General features: G+C 41.8%; 1 protein-coding gene and 1 pseudogene across 1 annotated transcript in view; both read right to left on the bottom strand.

The window, feature by feature from the left end:
• NBAS (NBAS subunit of NRZ tethering complex) overlaps window positions 1-22,465 on the bottom strand; it is a 264,240-nt gene that overhangs the window by 235,560 nt on the left and 6,215 nt on the right. Inside the window, exons 6-9 of the mRNA XM_054569493.1 lie at window positions 21,271-21,314; window positions 3,907-4,040; window positions 1,710-1,843; window positions 191-289 (exon numbers count right to left, since the gene is read on the bottom strand). Of these exons, the coding sequence (XP_054425468.1) occupies window positions 191-289; window positions 1,710-1,843; window positions 3,907-4,040; window positions 21,271-21,314 (411 nt within the window). The remainder of the gene's footprint in view (window positions 1-190; window positions 290-1,709; window positions 1,844-3,906; window positions 4,041-21,270; window positions 21,315-22,465) is intronic.
• On the bottom strand, window positions 17,673-19,117 carry LOC129067538 (RNA-binding protein FUS-like; annotated as a pseudogene).

The raw sequence follows: 22,465 nt of genomic DNA, 5'->3' as shown, positions 1-22,465 counted from the left end.
CAGCAGCCACGCAGATGAACAGGAATGCGAGTACAACAATATTACAGCTTTCTGAGGTAACTGCACAAGAGGGAAAAAGGAAGATGCCCAAAGAAGACATCACAATAAACAATGTCTCCTCTCTAAAACTGCGCCGTGATGCCCACCGCCGCCTAAGACTCCACCCCGTGGGAGAACAAGCGGCTGGTACCTGTGGCCGGGGTGGTAAACAGCGGTGCTGACTCCGCGGGGGTAGTGGCTGCTGAAGCTGAAAGCGTGGCTCTCCTGGTAGCTCTGGTTGGTCCCAACGCTAGGGTGAGAGGGTAAAAAAGAGATACAAACCGTTACACCACAGCGAGGTGCCGCGAAACACCCACTGCAGATAGGTTAAAAAGAAAGACACCACCAGATACTGCCAAGGATGTGAAGCAACCAGAAGCGGGATACGTTCCAGTGGGAATGTGACTGATACAAAAACCTTGTATCAGAAAAAGGTCTGGTCGCTTCTTATAAAAATCAACTACATCTACCCTATACCTCAGCAATTTCACTCAAAGATCCTGAACCAACAGAAATGAAAATGTATATCCATAAAGACTTGTACAAGAATGGTCAGAGCAGTTCTATTTGCAACAGCACAACACGGGAAGCTCAGAAGTCCATCAGGAGAAGAATGGATAAACAAATCACGAACACTGTCAACTGAATGCCTGTGACTGCCCCTCCCTCCCCACTATGGAATGCATGTTTCCGTCCTACCCAGAATTCGTATGTTGAAACTCTAATACTAATGCACTGGTATTTGCAGGTAATTAGGTCCTAAGGACGGAGCCCTCCCGAGTGGGACGGGCGCCCTAATGAGAAGAGGCCAGGGAGCTAGGAGGGAAAGTCAGTGGTCTGCAAGCCACAGGGAGGCGTGGACCGGACCAGCCGTGCGGGCACCCTGAACTCAGACTTCCAGCCTCCACAGCTGTGAGAAATAAATTTCTGTTGTTGAGAAGCCACACGGTTTATGGCATTTTGTTAGAGCAGCCCAAACTAAGACACATGAGATGTTCGTACAATGAAATACAAATCAACAATAAAAGGAATAAGCTACTGATACATCTCAAAATATGATGACTCTCAAAACATGCTGAAGAAGACTTAGAAGTCTGATTCCATTAATGAGAATTACTAGACCAGGCAAAACTAATCTATGATAGAAAAAAGCATAACCAGTAGTTGCTCTAGGACTGAATGTTACTGGAAAAGGGTACAAGGGAACTTTCTAGCAAGACAGTAATGTTCTGCATCTTGATAGGAGTTTGAACCAAGCAAGCACATGCATTTGTCCTAACTCACTGGCTGGTACATATAAGATCTGTGAGATTCACTGTATGCAAATTTTATCTCAAAAGAAAACTATAAGCAAATACTGAACTTTAATTAATGACAGGCATACTACAGTATTTAAGTACTAAGTCTGGAAGTGATTAAAAAAATAAGGTTGATTAATGGCTGGAGAGAGGGATGGATAGAAATGTGACATAAGAAGAACAGTAAAAATGCTAACAGAGCTTAAGTTGAAGTATATGACTTTTCACTTTACAATTCTTTCAAAGTTCCTATTCTATTTGCAATTTTTCATAATAAAATGCTGAAGAAGAAAAAGAAAACTGACACTAAGCCAGAGAAATAAACATTATTTTGTCAAGCAGGACTTCCCAAATAAAGTATTTTATTTTTACCTTACAAGGTAGCTTCTAAGCTCTCCTCGGTAATTGATGACTAAGAGTTCGGCAGACCACTGTGCACTTCCTTTATATTCTAAAAATATCAGCCCAGCAATGGCATAGCTCAAATCACCTACCAAACTAGATACCTGTAGAAGAGAGGGAAATTAAGTTACTAAAAAAAAAATAGACATTAGCAAGTGTATACCTGGAAGACATCCGAGACACTGAGAAGACAGCCCCAGAATCGATCTGTATACTGAAGAGTGAGGCAAATCGTAGTGCCCAGAAGCAGACACCCAAGTCTAGACCAGCCAGAGGCCTCTTTGAATGCGATATTCACCTAGACAAGTGAACTTACGTTCACTGGACTTCCATGGCAAAAAATTTTAAAAAGTAAGAAAATAAAACAGTAATGCCCCCATTCAGCCTCAAAGTTTCTAAGATACAGAATTCAGATACAAGCCTTCAAATGTTGATTTCTACTTCCAACAGTAACCAAAGCTAAAAAAATAAAATAAATAAAATTTTTTAAAAAGTCTCCAATTACCTTCCATTTGCCTCATCAGCAACTGTAAAGGAAATGATATTTAAAAATACTCAGTACCAACCTTTTTCCATCAACTAAGTATTGAGGGCATATTGCTAAGGATATAAAGGCACATGCACCTTGGAAAACACACAAAATGAATTTTATCATACTCAACGGCTCTTCATTACCTTGAACTATACAATAAAACACTGTAGCCGCATGTGTCTACTGAACACTTGATACATGGCCAATCCAAATTGATATACACTGTAAGGATAAAAATACACACCAAATTTCAAAGAAATCTGTATTGAAAAAATAAAATATTTCATTAATAATTTTATATTGATTACATAACAAAATCTGTATCAAAAAATAAAATATTTCATTAACAATTTTATAGTGATTGCATATCGATTACATGTTATATGTTATTGAATTAAACAAAATATATTAAATAAATTTCACCTTTTTTTAAACTCACCTTAATGCTACTAGGAAATTCAAAATTACATGTGATCATATATAGAGTTCATATTACATTTCTACAAGACAGTGCTAGTCTACAAAACAGTAATCCATACATCTTAGTTTGGTTCCCCAGGACTTCCATAATATGAGCACAAGGCACTTCTTCAAGTTCTTCACTCATTACTTCTGAACAAAAATCATTCTCTTGCCCTGGCTGGAGTCACTGGTTCGATTCCCAATCAGGGCACATGCCCGGGTTGCAGGCCAGGTCCCCAGTAGGGGGCGCGTGAGAAGCAACCACACACTGATGTTTTTCTTCCTCTCTTTCTCCTTCCTTTCCTCTCTAAATTTTTTTTAAATCCTCCTCTAGATCATTGGTTCTCATCCCTAGCTTCTCATTAGAATCAGCTCAGTAACTTGCAAACAATATTAACACCCAAAGCCCACTCAGATCAATTAAATCAGAAGTTCTGTGAGTGGGGCCTGAGCAATCCAGTAATTTCCCTTCTCTTTTCTTCCGAAAGCTCCCCAAGTGCTTCTAAGATGCAGCCAGAGTTAGAACCACTGTCCCACCTGGCCCTGTGCCTTGTTCATCTGAGGAGGAAAGACAAAAAGTATAAAGCACTGGATTCTTAGAGGAGACACTTGTTACCTGGGTTGCCATGGAGAACGTCCCTCTCAATTTCAGTTTTCTAAACTGTAAAATGAGGACAATACCTGCCCAATCTACTCAAAGGATGGTTGTGAATATTAAATAAGAATGTAGTATATCAAAATCGCTAACAAAACATAAAGCACTACACAAATACAAGTTACTACTACCATGAATTTTTTTCTCCACTCTCCCTTTCAATTTCTATCCCCTTCAGGGTAACAAACTCTAACTCTTCTCAAAGCTGTTCCTGTTGTGACAGCCCATGCCTCTCTTTCCCTCGCCGGAGGTCTGCAACAGCTTTCAGTGTCTCTTCTTAGCACTTACTTACTACCATGTTTTAGTAACGATGGATTGCATCTGGGGACTGCATTACAAAATACAAAGAATAAATAATTCCACGCATAGATATCTAACTAGATTCTCAGCATCTTAAGTTCACAATTTATTATTCAGCTTTATATTTCTATTTCCCCTCTCCTCACATTCATTCACTCAAGTACCTACACATAAAAAACATTCAAAAAATACGTTACTGGTTTAAGGCATGTACATACTGGCGCAATGACGAAGAGTTCACTTCCCATGAGATCAAACACCCGCACGGTGCCCGAGCTTTCCGCGTAGGCCAGCAGGGTACAATCGTAACTCCACGCGACACGTCTCCACTGGGGTTTGGGGTCTTTTGGAACTAGAATGAAAAGCAAAGAGAGCTTTTAACAACATATTATAAACACAGCTAACACTTACAGTTACTACAACTAAAGTCATCATCCCCTAAGGATCTCTCGTGCTTCAGTTCAACAGAAAGGAACAGTTCCCACGAAGCACTCTTCAAAGAAGGGTGGGAATATAAACCACAGCGAGCTCTGCCCACGTACTTGGGAAGCAAAGCCCACCAACGCCAGCGATCTGTGGAATGCTGAGCATGCCCTAGCCTGGGACAGGTTCAGGTATAATATACCTCAGATATTTATGCACTTAAGAGATTAGAAGCATAGAGAGAGAATAGGCAGAAAAATAATTCCATTCCAGTAAGTGCAGTTCCTCTAAAAACAAAAAATAAAAATTTCAACTGAGAGCTTTTAAATATATCAAATATAGATGTCAAGGAAATACAAAGCAGGATTATGCTGACAGTATTAGAAATATATATGTACATATATATAAAATATATATTATGCAGGTGAATCAAGTACTGTTCCTGGTCAATCACACAATTATAAAATTTTGATAATCTCCACCTTAACAATCCAACACCTGTATTTTTTTTCTCATTCGAATTTTTCAGTACAACAATAGAGAGAAAAGCCATCAGGGACCAAAGAAAGAGGGACTGAAAACTCAAAGCTGCGTTAGGTTTGCATGTTTTGTTTACTTCCATTTCTCCTGGCTAGAACCTCAGAACGGAAGAGACAGGTAGCCTTCCCTTTACCACCAAGAATCCCAAATGACTAGGGGACTTAAGGTGACGCCATGAGTCAAGGGCACATCAGAGCCTAGAACCTAAGCATCCTGCCTTCCCACACAGTGGGATCAGCCTTAAGATCGCCTCAGAAATGCTTGCGCGATTTACCACCTTCCCTCCACAGCTCTGCTAACAGCCCAGGTGAGGCTTCATCACCTCCTGCTTAGACTCTCCCCCGTCCCCCTTCCCACCTTCGGCCTCTTCCCCTCTGAGCCCTCCTCAATACCATCCAAAGACACTGTTCAAAAACAGAAAGGCGAACAGATCACAGCCTTCCGCTGCTTTAAGATCCCCGGTGGTTCTCCTCTTCCAGCAAAGTCCAAACTACTCCATCTACATCTGAGGGTCCTCATGACCAGTCCCATCAGAGCTGTGCAGTTCCGCCTCCCACCCCCTTCTCCACACATCTGATAACCCACCAATAACCCAACGACCTGGCAAATAAGCGAACTGGGCACACTAGAGTCCGCATCTTTCGTACACATTGCTGCCTCCACCTAGAATGTTCATCTCCTATATTATTCAAAGGGCTGCTTGTTACAACCTGTGGGGACAAACTGTTACCTCCTTCCGTGACACTATAAAAACTGCCTGCATTCCTCTGGGTACCCCAAGTATGCATACAAAAATCTTTCACAGCATTTATCACATCCTACTATGCTGTTTACATGGCTATTTCCCCACAAATTTCTGATCTCCCTGGAATCAAAGACACTGTCTTATTCAATATTGCCATCCTGGGACCTGAAATACGAAGTGATTAATGTCTAACTAATGGGTAAAGTCTAAGCCTCTCAGGAAAATCTATATTAACAAGGTAAGGTAGTGGTGAGGCTCAAGGACTAGCAAACAACTGAAAATGAATTACACAACTGAAGCCTACTCCCCACCTCATAGAAACACTGTAGATTTAGACTCTCCTCACCTCTGTAACACCTGTAATATACGTTCTGTACACAGGGAAAGTCTATCAGACGTCAGTTAGTTTCTTCATTTTTTACTATTTATCAACAGGTAAAAAGCCTGCAAAAGAGTCCACGACTCTCCCACACAGAGAAGTCCAGTGGATTTTATTAAAGCCTAAGAAGACACTGCATATGCTTCGGAAAAGGAATTTTTTTTAATGTTAATAAAATGGGCTAAAAAAAATGGGTTCTCTGCCTTCAGATAGCTTTAAAAAAATAATCAAACCTGGAGGTAGACATAGGCACAAAATGATAAACAACACAAGAATACAAGACCCGCATGAAAACACATGCTTCATAAATACCATCCGGAGGACAATTTTATGCCCTGAAAATATTCATGTGCTAGAGAAACATGGCAGCATTTTTCCATTATTACTGTTTAACTGTGATAACAGGCTTTTCCTCTTACTTCATTTTGATGGGATAAATAGATTTATGCACCACATCCTGTTATCTGTTCTGAAATAAATTCCATCTGAAGGGGATTTGTTTTTACTGTTACTCCTAGTTATAACCAGGAGCTCCAAAAAAAACTCAGCATGTGTTTTGAGCCAGATAAAGATTCGTTTTCATCACAAGGTAAGATTTTACATAACAACTGGAAAATAGAGACTTTACACCAGATTTTTCCAGCTGCCTATGTGGTTTTGGAGCGAAATGAACAGTACGGATGTTTACAAAGCACGTGTCAGTGAAGCTGTCTGAAAAGTATTCAAAGGGCTGGGGTAAAGGAGGCCAGCGTTCGACAAAGGCCCCGTTCCTGGTGGAACTGTTACACCTGCTCACATCCTGCTCTGGCTGCAGCCCCTCCACCTGCACGACCTGCCTGCTCCGCCCCGTCCCCCGCAGGGCTTTCCTCGGTCTTCCTTTGCCAGGACCGCTCTCCTGAAGTCTCTGGGCTCCTTGTCACCTTTCAGGGCTCAATTTAAATACCACTTCCTCAGGGGAGAGTCTTCAACACCCTGCCGAAGGAGCCTCGAAGCCCATTATTATCCTCCATTCCAATGATTTCCTGTCCTTCATGGGAAATCATTCACATGAAATAAAAATTCTACGTTTGTCTACTTTTCATTGCCTTCCTTATGCACTAAACAATAAATTCCAACGCGTCAGGCACTGTGCCCCTTTAGTTCGTAACCTGGTCACCGGGGCGCAGGACTCCGACCCACGACGGGTGCGGGAGTGCTGCAGGAACCCTTCTACCCCACCCGTGACCCGGCGCGGAATGGGAACTGCCGAGGGCTAACACGCGAGGGGCCCTGTCTGGGTGCTACTCTCAGCTCGGCCACAAAGCGACAGGGCCGGCTGTGGCCGTGGGGGGGTCTCCAAGGCACAGTTTCCTATTTTATAAAATGAAGGGCTCGATGAACAATCTAACACATTCTTTGACTTTTGTACCTTTTTTAAATTATACATTGTATTAGTTCCAGATGTACAGCATAGTGATTCAACCTTATGAAGTGATCACCATAATAAGTCTAGTCACTGCACAAAATTCTTACGGTATTACTACCTACACACCCCGCGGTGTGCACTCTCCCCCAGACTGACTTTATGACTAGAAGTTAGTATCTCTGAATCCCCTTCCCCTCTGGCAACCATCAGTTTGTTCTCTGTATCTAGGAATCTGTTTTCAGAGGGTATTGTGCTAAGTGAAATAAGTCAGACACAGACAGACAAATACTGTATGATTTCACTTACATGTGGAATCTTTTAAAAAAATTCTTTGACTTTAAAATCGAAAAGCAGTGAGCAGGAATAAACGAGGGCGGCTAGAAAAACAAGCAGAGAAACTAAATATTTAAATGACTGAAACAATGGTGTCAGTAGGAGAAAACTTTTACAATCCTAGAATAAGAAATAAACTAAGCATGACAAGAAACTCTGAAGTTATAAAGAAAAACTAAATGACATATGCAATTACAAAAGAAAAGCAAACCAAAATAGATACCATAACAAATTTAAAAAATGAATTTATTGGATAAAAATATATGACAAAGGTTAACATTCATGCTATGTAGAAATACTACAAACCAATAAGAAAAGTCAAGTATTCTAAGTGGAATATAGGCAAAAGGATATGATCTAACAATTCAAAAAATGAAAATAAACAGACACAGCATATGCTCTACCTAATAACTTATGATATGCAAAGTAAAACAGAGATACCCTTTCCCTTTGCCTGTGAACCAGATGAATATTTTAAAAACAAGTAACATAACGTGCTGTCAATGAAGAAATAACTTCAATTCTACCTTTTTCATGGTGGTACAAACAGGTATAAGTTTCAGGAAGGCATTATGGCGATAGCTATCATGTTTTGAAAACTACACCCACAGACACACAGAAGGTCATTCCCAGCACCATTAGAGAGGGAATAGGACAATGATGGGTAAGAGACGGAAGCAGAAAACAAGACACATAAACAGCCTAAACTGCCATCAACAGAATGAATAAAAACGTGGTTCCCATTCTTACAATGGAGAAGAATGCAAACTGAAAAAATAATCCTTTCTTCACTTTTGCTACTTCTGCACTGTTTCAATTTGTTATAAAATATTTATAACTTAAAAATAAAACAGAGGAACTAGATTCAGACTAGGCCTCCTACCATAGAAGAAAAATATGTCAAAGAACTGTTTTCAAGTGTTAGAGGAGAGGCAGAGAAAGTTCACAGTGACTGGGAGGCTTCTGCCAGGAACACGTTCTGGACCACAGGGCATGGGGTAGGACCTCACCCAGGGCGTGCAAGGCTCCGTGAACTGAGGAGACAAGACTGGAGTCTGGAGCTACTATGCTGGACTAGAATTTGCTGACACAGACAACAGAATGGTAGTTATTACCAAAGGGGAAAAGGGTGGGGGGAGAATGAAGAGGGTAAAGGAGTTAAATATAGGGAGACGCAAGGGGAGTAGGCTTTGGAGGGTGAGCACACAATGCAATATACAAATGATATATTATAGAACTGTACACCTGAAATGTGTATGTTATGAACCAGTGTTACACCGATAAATTTAATTAAATTTTAAAAAGAGATTTGGAAGGTATCATTCCAGATAAAACTGAGTGAGGCAGAAAAGCAACCTTAAGCTGTGGTATATTTACGCAATGGACTACCAGGCAGCTGTAAATAAGGAAAGGAATCTCACCTTTGCAACAGCAGGGATGGATCCGGACAGCATTAGGCTAAGTCAAATACGCCAGTGAGAGACGGGCACGTACCAAATGACTTCACCCATATGTGGGACTTTTTTACGTCTATTGTACTGATCATGCCATTACAGTTGTCCCAATTTTTCCCCCTTTGCCCCCTCCGACCGGTGCCCCCCTTCCCTCAAGCAATCCCCACTTCAGTTCATGTCCATGGGCCGTGCGCATAAGTTCTTTGACTTCTCCCTTTCCTATACTGTTCTTAACATCCCCCTGTCTATTTTGTAGCTGCCAATGATGCTGCTTAATCCCGGCAGCATTTTCCTCCATTCTTCCCCTTCCCCCGCACAGCTGGTAACCCTCCAAATGATATTCATATCTAAGATTCTATTCCTGTTCTGGTTGTGTGCTTAGCTTTTGTTTTTGTTTTTGATTTTTAAATTCAGTTGTTGATCGTTGTGAGTTTGTTGTCATTTTAATGTTCATAGTTTTGATGTTCGCCTTTTTCTTAAATGAGTCCCTTTAACATTTCATGTAATGATGGCTTGGTGATGATGAACTCCTTTAGCTTTACCTTGTTTTAGAAGTACTTTATCTGCCCTTCCATTCTAAATGATACCTTTGCTGGATAGAGTAACCTAGGTTGTAGGCCCTTGCTTTACATCACTCTGAATACTTCTTTCCAACCCATTCTTACATGCAAAGTTTCTTTTGAGAAATCAGCTGATACTTTTATGGGAATTCCTTTGTAGGTAACTCTCTTCTTTTCTCTTGCTGCTTTTAAGATTCTCTGTTTATCTTTAATGTTTGGCATTTTAATTATGATGTGTGTTGGTGTGGTCTTTTTTGGGTCCAGCTTGTTTGGGACTCTGTGATTCCTGGACCTGTATGTCTATCACCTTTGCCAAATGAGGGAAGTTTTCTTTCACCATTTTTTCAAGTAAGTTTTCAATTTCTTGCTCTTCTTCTTTTCCTTCAAGCACCCCTATAATTCAGATGTTGGTACATTTAAAGTTGTCCCAGCAGTTCCTAAGCCTCTCCTCGTGTTTTTGAATTCTTGTTTCTTCTTTCTTCTTTCTGTTCTGGTTGAATGTTTATTTCTTCCTTTTGTTCCAAATGGTTAATTTGAATCCCAGCTTCCTTCCCTTCACTGTTGGTTCCCTGTATATTTTTCTTTATTTCACTTTGTGTGACCTTCATTTCTTCATTTTTTTTTTTTGGTCATACTCAATGACTTCTCTTGAGCATCCTGATCACCAGTGTTTTGAACTCTGCATCTAATAGGTTGGCTATTTCCATTTTGTTTAGTTCTTTTTCTGGGGTTGTGTTCTGTTCTTTCATTTGGGCCATATTTCTTTGTCTCCTCAGTTTGGCAGCCTCCCTCTGTTTGTTTCTGTGTATTAGGTAGAGCTTCTTTTACTCCCTGTCTTTGTAGTATGGCATATGTGGCAAAGGCACGTGTAAATTGTGTGGAGCAGAGCCTTAGATAATTGCCAGGGCTTCACTGCTCCACAGCTCCGCTTGTTGGGGGGCGGGGAGGAAGACAACTCCACTGACTGGCCTCCGAAGGTCCACCAGGCGCTCGCCCATTTCCAGTTACTTCACCTACTTCCCATATGTGATTTGTGCCCCTCCAGATGCTGCCCTGGGGTCTGCATATGTTCTAAGTCCATGCGGGCCTTCTAAGTGGTGAAAATCTGGCAGCTTCTTACAGTGACCCAACCCCCACTGTTTTTTACAGCCAGAGGTAATGGGGGTTTATCTTCCTGGTGCTGGAACCCTGGGGTGTACAGTTTGGCCTGGGGTTGGGATCACTCACTCCCAGGATAACCCTCCTGATTTTTATTCACTACATATCAATGTGGGACCCTCCGTTCTGCTGCTACCACTTGTCTGAGCCACACCGCCTCTCTGCCCTGTCTCTGCGACTCTACCTCTCCTACTCATCTGGATGAGTGTGGCTTCTTTATATCTTTGACTGTCAGACTTCCATACAGCTTGATTTCAACAATTCTGGGTATTGTTTTGAGAACTGGTTGTAATTCTTTCTATGGTTGTGCGAGGAGGTGAAGAGCATCTACCTACGCCTCCATCTTGACCGGAAGTCTTCATATGTGGAATTTATGAACAAAATAGAAAAAGACTCATAGATACAGAGAACAGACTGATGGCTGTCATAAGGGAGGGGGTTGTGGGGCTGGGTGATGCAGGTAAAGAGACTAAGTAAAAAAACTCAGACTCAGATTAACTGCATGGTGACTACCAGAGGGCAAGGGAGTAGAGGGAGGTAGAAGAAGGTAAAGAGAGGATAGATGGTGATGGAAGGAGACTTGACTTCCGGTGGTAAACACACAATACGATATACAGAGAATGTATATAGAATTGTCCACCTAAAACCTAGTTTTTATTAACCAATGTCTCCCCAATAAATTCAATTTAAAAAAATACTTAAAAAGGGACCCTGGGTCTTTGGCCAAACATAAAGCTGCACACACATGGAAAGATTCTGTGAGGACAAGGAAAAGATAAGTATCAGGGAAAACACCCACCAAAGCTTGCAGTCGGGATTTGGAAACATTTGAGTTCCATCCAGTCACAGTAGAGAGACTTCAGCAAACACTCTGAGGATTTCTAAGAGGTCCCAGAAAGGCCTCACCTTGAAGTTGGACTAACCTCCTCTAAGTAAAAGCTATTTTAAACTGTACCTTACAATAATTAAAAATAACCTTTAAAAAAAAAGGCATACCCACAAGGAAATTAACTACTCCCCAGAACAAACCTCAATACTCTGTAAAGTAACAAATATCAGACACTTGGTGACAGAGCATCCATAGTGTGAAGCATACAATACACAGCTGCTACACATGTGAAGCAAGAAAATACAACTTACAATCCGGAGACAACACTGTCCACAGAATCATACCCGGAAATGCTACAGGTTAAGGAATATGCAGACGAGGACTTCACAACATATTTGGGAATTCAAAGGAAAACATAAACATAGGGAATAAATATTTAGGGAACCTCAATAGAAGATAAAAAATATAAATTAATCACACAAATTCTCAAAATGGAAAAGACAATATCTGAAATTTTAAAATCCACTGGATGGACTTAAAAGCAAATTAAACACAGTAGAAAAAAAAAATAACCTAAGCTTCCACCTTAAATACTTAACAAAAGAAATTATCCAAACTGAAGAATGGAGAAAACAAGACTGAAGAAATTAATAGTGACTCGTGACAATCAGTGAACCGGGAGCAAACACACCAGTCTGTAACATACACACTTAGGTGCCAGAGGGAGAGAAAAAGACACTGGGGCTACAAAATCATATTTCAAGTTTAAATAATGTCCATAAATACTGCGAATTGGATAAAATCTACATATTGACTGATGTAAGATGCTCAATAAACCTAACTCAGGATAAACTGAGGGGGAAAAAAGTCAAGGCACATTTTAATCAAATTTCTAAAAAAAAAACCAATGATTTTAAAAACATCTTAGAAGCAGCCAAAAAGGACACAGTACATACAGGAAAACAATCACAGCAATTAAATGGGTGATTTCTCATCAAAAAGAGACAACCTAGAATTCCATTCCCAGAAAAAGTATTTTACAAAAATGAAGGCAAAATCAAAGATGGCTTTGCACAAACAAATATTCAAAGAATGTTATCAACAGTCTTGCATTACAAGAAATGTTAAATAGCTTTTTCAAATTGAAGGAGACACTATCAAATAAAAACTCAGTTTCCCAAAAAAGAGGTAGAATGGTAAAAATAGAAAATAACAATAAATAGAATAGATTTGTCCTTGTTTTGTAAAGTCTTAAAAAGTTATTTGAGAAAAACAATAACAATATATTGTTGGGAGTTAACATACGTAAAAAAATTGAAAATAGTACAATAGAGTCGGAATGAATAGATGTTTACTGTGTAATAAAATAATTTTTAAATGTACATTGTAAACCCTACAGCAAATGCTAAAAGGAAACAGAGACAAATAGAAAAACAAATAGCATGAAGGTGTAATTAAACCAACCAGACCAAAAATAAATAAATAGCCCTGGCTGGTGTGGCTCAGTGTATTAAAACACCAGCCTGCAAATCAAAAGGCCACCAGTTCAGCACAGTCAGGGCACATGCCTGGGTTGTGGGCCAGGTCCCCAGCTGGGGACATGTGAGAGGCAACCGATCATTATACCTCTCACGTGTGTCTCTCCCTCTCTTTCCCACCCCTTTTCCTCTCTCTAAAAGTAAATAAATAAAATCTTTAAAGACTCCCCAAAGCAATAAACAACCAGACCAATAATTGCATTAAATATAAATGTTCTAAACACTGCAGTTAAAAAACAAAATGGTCAGATTGGAGGAAAAAAGCAATATTCAATTCCACACTTTCTATGAGAGATTTACATTAAATACAAAGACACAGATTAAATGCAAAATGAGAGGAAAAGACATGTCATGCAAATACTAATCCTAACAAATCCAGAGTGACCATATAACTATTAGACAAAATAGACTCTGGAACAAGATTATCACTAAAAAAAAAAGAAACATTTCTTCATGACAAAAGAGCCCATTTCAACGAGAGGGCAGAATAATATGGACATATTCCTAAAAATCAGAACTCCTAAATATGTAAAAACTGATAGAACTAAGGGTAAAATAAACAAATATACAATTACAATTGGAAAGTTCAATTCGCATCTTTATGTAACTGACTGAATAACTAGAGAGAAAATCAGAAAGGATTTTTAAAATTCTAACAGCTCTAACACCCAACTCAGTACAATTGACATTTATAAAACACTATACCCAATCACTGCACCATACCCAAAAATCAGATGCTTTTAAATTCTCTTAATTAATTTTTTTTAATTTGGTTCATGAAGACCACATGCTGGGCCAATCAAAATTCAATAAATTTAAAAGGTTAAAATCATGTTGCATATGTTTTTGAACTGCTACATTATGTTAGATAGTTTTGATATTTAGGTACTTTTGACCATGAATTAAATTAGATATAATAACAAAAAGATGCTTCTATTAGAACAGCCTAAAATGCTTATATAAGAAAAAGAGTTTAAAATTAATAATCTCACCTTCAATCTTTGATCTAGGAAAACAAGAACAAGTTAAATCTAGCAGGCAGAAATAAATAAACAATAACGACAAAAGCAAAAATCAAAGAAAAAACATAAGAATCAAAAACTAAAATTTATTATTGAAAAGTAAATTGATAAAACTCTAGCCGGACTGATTAAGAAAAAAAATGGAGAGAATGCAAATTACCACTATCAAGAACAAAAGAGAAGACATCAATATAGATCTGACAGTCAGTAAAAGGATAATAAGGAAATGTTATATAAAATTTTAAGTCTATATATTCTACAATGTAGAAGAAAATTCTATGAAAAATGAAATCTGAAATAGTTTTATATGTATTTTAAATTTTTTTTTTAATTTATTGTTTTTTAGAGAGGAGGAAGGGAGGGAGAGAGGGAAACATCAATGCGTGGTTGACTCTTGTGCGCCCCCTACTGGGGATTTGGACTGCACCCAGGCATGTGCCCTGACTGGGAATTAAATCAGCGACCCTTTGGATCGCAGGCCGGCACTCAACCCACTGAGCCACACCAGCCAAGGCTATTTTAGAATTTTAATTAGGAATTAAACTGTACTCACAAAGAAAACTTTAAAGTTTCACTAGTGAATTCTACCACACATTTAAGAAATAAATTATTCCAATTCTACACAAGCTTTTCCTAAAGCAGAAAAGAACATTGCCAAGTTATATTTTGAGCCCAGCACTACTCAAATACCAAACCAGAAAGACATTAAAAAATAAAGTAAAATCAACAAACTAACATACCGATGAACATAGATGCAATAATCTACTACGTACGTTGTCTACAGTTATCTGCACGAAGGCCTAATGATGTTCTTCCCACTTTGTGTGCAGAATCAAGTGGAGCACTGGGTTGCTCACTGCTCAGAGATCGAGTTTATAGGCACTGTCTGGATGATTTGGGTATTCAGGGTACCTACATTGTAACACACCTAGGATGTTACCCACTAAAAAAAAGATACTTTGGAAAATTCTTAAACTTCAACCTAAAAGACTTGCCTATCTTTATGTGAAAAAAGCAGATTATAAAACATCTTACTTTCATAGAACATATCTATAGTAAACAGGCCCTTAAAGAAAAATGAAAGAATAATCATAAAATGCTAATAATACTTATCTCTGGGTGGCGTATTTATTGTACTTTTACTTTTTGCTCATTCCTAATTTCTAAAGTCTTTTCTGAGAATGTGTATTATTTTTTCAAGAAGAAAATTTTTTCTCCAAAAAATACAAAAAGGAGTCATCATATAACCTGAGGTTCCTGAACCATAGTTCTATGACAAAATGTTTTATTTCAGAACCAGGGTGCTTCAAACACTCTATGCTTCACAACCTTTGCCATGGCAAGACCCACACAGAAAATCATGTTTGTACGGCACGAGCAGGAAACTGAGGAGGTGGCTGGAAACCGAGGACAGCCAGGCCGGGCTCAGGCGGCCACACAGCCCCCAGACCAGTGGACGGCTGATGGGACCTCAGCCACCTGCAGTGAGCAAGCTGTGGCTCAGCCCTAGGCAGCTCTGGGCTACGGCATCACATAATCAGGAATATAAGGACAATCTCTCGATTAACATAATACAGCTTTTAAAAAGTCTAATTCCACCTTCTAGTTTTATGTCACTCTTCAAGATAGAAAGAGAAGACTGAATTACTCTGTTTGGCCTGGCAAACAGAACCAAAACAAGTTGCAATCCACATTTAAAACACTCTCAAATGGCCTACATTTTATAAAACAATAATTGAAAGATATCAAAGTGGAACCAAACAGCTCCTATTCCAGGCTGCAGACTCTGCAGTATGTAGTTTCACAAATGCGTTAATGACAGTTAGCTGTGTTTCCCCGGGCAACCCCATGAGACATCATTGGCATAGGAGAATCATTCCCATCAAGATGAGTCGGATAATAAGCAAATGATCATTACCTCGCATTATATGAAATGGAAAGAAGCCATTAATGCAGCATCAGGGTCATAAATTCACACATTCAGAAGCCAACCAAATAAAACATTAGCTCCCAAAGCATTATTATCTCCTCCATGCTGCCACTTGGACTGTACGTACTACAGCTCTAACAAATAATGTAATCTGTGTGGAAGATGGAAGGATCAAGCTTCCCATTTTCATGCTGACTTGTGTGTTTGTCAGTCTGGGTACTGGCTAAGGGCCGGTGGCTAATGCCAAAGCTCAACTGGGCTCTGCAAGTCCGATCCTGGACGCTCCCGGCCCGCCCCTCAGAGGCCCGCGGAGGCCCCCAAGCCCTCAGCCAGCCCCCGGCAGCACCGGGGGAAAGGCAAGTGCGCGTCATCCTCCCGTTATTCTCCTGGGAATTTTTGATTCTTGCACATTATGTAAGAAAGGCCTGGTCTACTTTAATAAGCGTTGGTAACGAAACTACAGAAAATTCAGAAAATGCTAGCGCCCCATGCTTTGAAAATTCACTATTCCCCCTCTATTAGCCTCAAAAGGACACTGAACAAAAAGGACTTATCTGCCCTATTGTTCCATTTATGGTGTGTACATACATCTGTGTACATTAGGAATAAAAACTACAAATATGATGACAATTATCCATAAATGTATACATGCATAATATAAATATATTATGTAACATACTTTATTCATACATTCGCTCATAAAAATCACTTTAATAATTCTCAAGTGCCAACACCCATGTGATAGGGTCAAAACTTGTATGCCAAAAATTGTGTGCCTAGTATAAGTCAGACACCATGCTAGGCACTAGGAATAAAAAAAAAATTTAAAACACTGAGTAAGGCAGGATCCCTGGGTTCAAAGGATTTATAATTTACCAGTGAATCAGACAAGCGAGTCAACAGCTAGAAAAGCAAAGTAGATTACGATGCACAGATGACACAGGTGCACGCCAGTCCTAGGGAGACATTAAGGGGGTGGCCATAGGGCCAAGGGGAAAGGCTTCCGGAAGAGCTGATGCTGGGGTTCAGTCACGCACAGTGAGCTAAGCCAAAGGCGGGAGCTTCCAGGCGAAAGAAGCCTGCGCGGGCAGGCCTGGGAAGCAGGACGGGCTGGAAAACCGTGGGCGGCTTTGTGCCAGGACACAGGCAGTGTGGCAGGGGGTCTGACGGGGCAGACCGACTATGAGAGGTCCCGTGCCCTGAATTAGGAAGCCAGCCGTGTGCTCGGCAGGCAGGGGCCAACGGCTGACAGGTTTGAGGCAGAACAGCAGCAGCAGTAAGTAGTAACAGTGATGGCCAACGTTTCCTAAGCACTTAGAAAGGGTCAGATGTTATGCTAAGAGCTTTATATGTATTAGCGCGTATAGCTTTTCTTTTTTTTTTTTCCTCCCCCCGAGCAAGTACCAAACACTTTATTCCAGTTCCTGCTAAGCAGAAGGACCTGAAGAAAAACACCCCACATTCCTGACCCAAACATCAATCTTCTGAAGAGGGGCAGAGGAAGAAAATTCAACTAAAATGATGGTTTTTAATGGGAACCAGAGATATGGTTACAAATACATAGTCCGACACAAAAACCCATGGGCGATCAGGAGTTGGAAGGTTTCAAAATAATTAGGGTAGCACTGGATGTGGAAGAAAAGCTGTTCCAGAACCCCAGCGGGCAGGCTAATATGGCCTCTCCCTGCGATCCTGGCTGTGGTCCCCCCTGGGGTCCACCTTTCCAGGGCCAAAGCCACCTCTGTCCCCACCACCCCGGCCCCCTCAGAAGCCCCCACGGTCCCTGCGTTGGCCTCGGTAGCCACCCCAATCGTAGCGTCCTCTGCCACCGCAACCATCATCTCCATAGCTACCCCCCCTACGAGAGCCTCCTGGTCCCCCTCCTGGGCCATCTGGTTTGGGGGACTTACACTGGTTGCATCCATTCCTCCAAGAGAAGGTCACGTTCTCGATGTAGGATTAGGACCCTTCCAGTCCCCAGCTCGCTGCTGTCCGCCTCCACCACCACCTCCACAGCCTCCACGGCCCACGGGTCCTCCTCGCCCTCGGCCTCCCTGACCGTTGCCACCCCCCATTGAAGTCTGCTCACTGAGTAGCAAATGAGACCTTAACAGGAGTCCCAGAGACTTCTACAGAAGCCTCTCCCTGCAGCTTGCCCGTTTCCCTGTCTGTGTACAGATTAATCGTGGGCTGTCTTGTTTCTTATTTGTCTTAATAACACCAGTCTGCTTGAAGTCATCAGCCACAGACGCAATTGTAACATTCTCGCCCAGACCCTGCACGAAAATGGTGTTGATGTCTGAATTATCCTGTTCAGTCATGACATGATCCTTGGTCCTGAGGGCCACCAAATTTATTGAAGCCGCCACGGTCACTTCCGCCCAAGCCTCCTCTGCCTCCACGGCCACCTCCATGACCTCTGGGTTCATAGCCACCGCTGCTGCGGGTGTAACCACTGCCACCACCCCGGCCTCGTCCCCCGCGGTCCTGCTGGCCTCCCCCGTAGCCACCCCCACCACCGCCACTCTGGTCCTGATTACCATGACCGCCACGACTGCCACCGCCACTCACGGAGTGCTGATCTTGACCACAGTTACCTGCACCACCCCCTCCGCCACCTCCACTGCTACTGTTGTACTGGTTCTGCTGCCCATAGCCCTGAGGATTATAGGAGCTTTGCTGCCGTCCTAGCCAGGCCGCTGCCCACCACAGCCGGACTGCTGACCACAGCGTCCACTGGGGGGCTGCCCATAGCTGCTGCTCTGAGAACTGCTACAGCAACTGCCCGAGGTGCTGCTAGGAGCTGGCTGCTGGCCATCGCCAGGGTAGGACTGCTGCCCATGAGATGCCTGAGAACTCTGGCCACCGCCGTAGCCACCAGCTGAGCCATATCCCTGGGGAGCTGACTGAGTGCCATAGCCTGTGTTCTGATCCTGTCCATAAGAACAACAGGTGCTCTGGCCACAGCCCGAAGTGTCCCCTGACTGGCTGTAGCCACCATAACCCTGCTGTCCATGGGGCTGATAGCTCTGCTGGGAATAACCCTGCCCAGGCTGGATGGGGCAGGCCCCATAGCTTTGGGGTGCTTGTTGGGTATAGTCGTTTGAGGCCATGTCGGCGCACGTGCAACCGGCCAACACATGGTAAGACTCAAGTACCGCGGTGCACCGATGCCTCGAGCATGTGTATGTATTAGCTCCTATAGCTTTTCCACAACCCAATCTATAAAATTAAACACATATTACAGATCATTGAGACTTGGAAGGGAAATGTAAATGTCCACGGTTACAGATCCAGATGACAGGGGAGTCAGACTTGAGGGGTCACCTGGTAGAACTCTCTTTTAAGAACGACCAATTTGACAAGCAGTGTACGAAGTACGGATTAGAGCAGAGCACAGAGCAGAAAGCGCTGCCAGGAGACGGCCCTGAGGAAGGAGGCAGGAAAGCGAGGAGCCTGAGGCAGGGCTGCAAGGGCGCGTGCGGGAGCTACCAGGCCAGGCTGCCGGGGCTGGGAGGCACAGGTGGTGCTTCTCCACTCGCCACTCAGCCGCCTGCAACGGCCGACCTCTCTCCCCCTGCCCTGAGGGGCTGCACCCTTCAAATCTAGGCAGTCTATATCGTGCTCCTCGCTGCAGACGTGCACAGTGCCTAGGACAGCTCCAGGCAAGGAGTGGCTGCATAAGTATGTGTGGAAGGAAGAAAGACGGAAGGAAGAGAAGGAAAAAGAATAAAAATGTCTAGATTTCCAGCTTGATTCAGGTAGCAGTGCCACTGACCATCCAGGGAACAGAACAGAAGGAACAGCTAATAACCAGGGGAGATAAGCTCATATAAATATGTAATAAGTTTTATATTTGCTTTTAAGTGACATTACAGGGTGGGACAAAAGTAGGTTTACAGTTGTTCACATGAAAAATAATAATTAATAATAATACAAGAATAAACTCTGTCTCACGTACTCACAACTGGACACCTCCTTCGGCCCCGCCCTGTGTGCACTACAAGCCGAGGTAACTGCATAGGACTCCACTACCACCTTACCCACAAGCATATGTGGGACTGTTTAGGAAGACTGATTCGGACATTAACAATCACCACTCAAAACATTTTTAAAACACTTCAGTTTTAATCTTCTCAATATACCTGGATGGCCAACAACGAGAAAAATGAGAAGGAAACTGGCCCCTGGCCACTGACGGTCCACTTGACATGGGGCTTGAAGACCAGCATTTCCATGGGCAGCTCAGGAAACCCTCTGTATTTCACCATTTTGTAGATTTCAAAACAATCGATGCCTCCCTTCTCCAGGCCCGCTTTCACTGTCAAGTATCTATTTTATCCTAATGCTGCTGTGAGATAAAATCTGTAGGCCATGTTCTTCCAATTAAATGGAAAATACAGGCGTGGCTCGCAGCCAGGACACCATGAACATCTGCCACCACAAGGACCAGGAGTACGGTCCCCGTGGTTCCTACCACTCCTGCCCTGCTCGGCTAACACAAGGCCAGCGGGGCGGAACCGCAGGCTCAGTGAGTAAAACGTAAGCGACAGATGCGTTTGCCTCGTCCTGAACTCTTACGGCGTCTTCCTCATTACCCTCCACCTGGAGGCGCCCTGCTACCTGCCCGCGCACAGCTCCCGCAGGGGGAACCCAGCTGCTCCTACCTCCTTCTCATTCTCTGAGTCGCTTGCTGAAGTCGCTTTTCCTCAACCATCTCAACTCGCACTCCTGTTCAGAGACCGACACCCACTTCCACATTCTTCCTTCATCAAATGTGTCCAAGTTTGCGACTATGTATGTGAGTGTCTGTATGAGGTAAGGGACCAGGCCCTTCTGCTCACGGTTCTACCCCTAGTCCCCAGTGATGATTCATATACGTAAAAGACACTCAGCAAATTCTTGCTGACGATGGCAAAGAATGATCAAATCCCAGATAGTCTCTATCTGACCAACTCTTGGCTTACACCAAAACGTTTATTTCTTCATTGAATTTTTTTTTAAAAAAAGACTGGACACTTGCAAATACTTTATCACAAAACTGGCTTAGACTTTTTAAAAAGTTTCAATTTCAAATTTCTCCAAAATGCATATCCTAAAGCAAAATTAAGGCAGCAAATCAGTTAAGATTTTTGAAAAGTATTTTAATAAGCAGTTTTAATAATCTTTGTTATAAATATTTAATATCTATTCTGACTTTTGAGAGATACTATAAACTATTACAGATTTGAAATTTTCATTTTTTAGATATTTTGGAAACTCTTACCTTGACATTTCCCAATAACAGATGTAAAATCATCTTTTGCAGACCTGCAACAAATGTACAAAATTAAGGCAATAGTTTTATCCTAACAACACTATTGTGTACTACTATGCAACAGCACAGAGCCTACAGACAGGGACAACTTCTCTATATGACACGAAATCAGTTCTATGACTCAGATAAGACCCTTTCATTAGTGACAATATTTTCTTCCGACATTTCTTCATCAGAAATGGAGCTATTCCAGGAATTGAGTGATATAAGCACAGTGAGTTTAAACATGGAAACAACCATGTTTAGATGACAGGATAAGATATGGTGCATATGTACACTGGAATATACTACTTGGCCATAAGGAAAGATGAAATACCGCCATTTGCAACAATACAAATAGACCTTGAGAGTGTCATGCTAAACAGTAAGTCAGACAGAAAAAGTTAAGAACCATGTGATTTCACTCACATGTGCGACATAAAAGTTAAAATAACAAATGAACAAAAAAGACAAAAAAACAAAACCTCATAGACACAGACAACGTATGGTGGTGACCAGAGGGAATGGGGACAGTAAAAGGGAAAGGGGGTCAAACTCACGGCGACAGAAAAAAATTTGGCTTTGGGTGGTGGGCACACAACACTATATATATATGATGTATCATAAAAATGTGCTCTTGAAACCTATATAGTTTTATTAACTAATGTCACCCCAATAAATTTAATTCAAAATTAGTCACACCATATGCAGAACTCTCAAAAAGATGCATTTCACATTACTGCAACAAATGGAAGAAATTCCAGCCCATTCCAATAATTGAAGTTCAAATACTGTGCCAACATGATGCTTAATGATGCTGTTAAAAAAGAGGAGCCTGTCTCTTAACGCCAAGCCAAGTTAAGTCACGTAGTGCTGAAAGGCTTTCATCATTGCCAGTCATTTTTTATTAAGTCATGTTTATTCTATTACAGTTGCCTTAATTCTTCCCGTTGCCCTCCTCCCCCATCCCGCCACGCCTGCCTCTCCCACAGTCAGTTCCCACGCTGTTGTCCATGTCCATGGGTCATTCATACATGTTCTTTGTCTAGTCCCTTCTTTCCACCATTGTCTTCCTTCCCCCTCCCCTCTGGTCACTTTCAGTCTGCTCCATGTTTCCTTGCCTATGGTTTATTTTGTTTCTTAGTTTATTTTGTTGAATAGATTC

The sequence above is a fragment of the Pteronotus mesoamericanus genome, unplaced genomic scaffold (genome assembly GCF_021234165.1).
Source record: "Pteronotus mesoamericanus isolate MK-2021 breed Mesoamerican mustached bat unplaced genomic scaffold, CSHL_Meso_final contig_101, whole genome shotgun sequence".
In the NCBI taxonomy this organism is placed as follows: Eukaryota; Metazoa; Chordata; class Mammalia; order Chiroptera; family Mormoopidae; genus Pteronotus; species Pteronotus mesoamericanus.
This window is presented reverse-complemented; position numbering and strand designations above follow the sequence as displayed.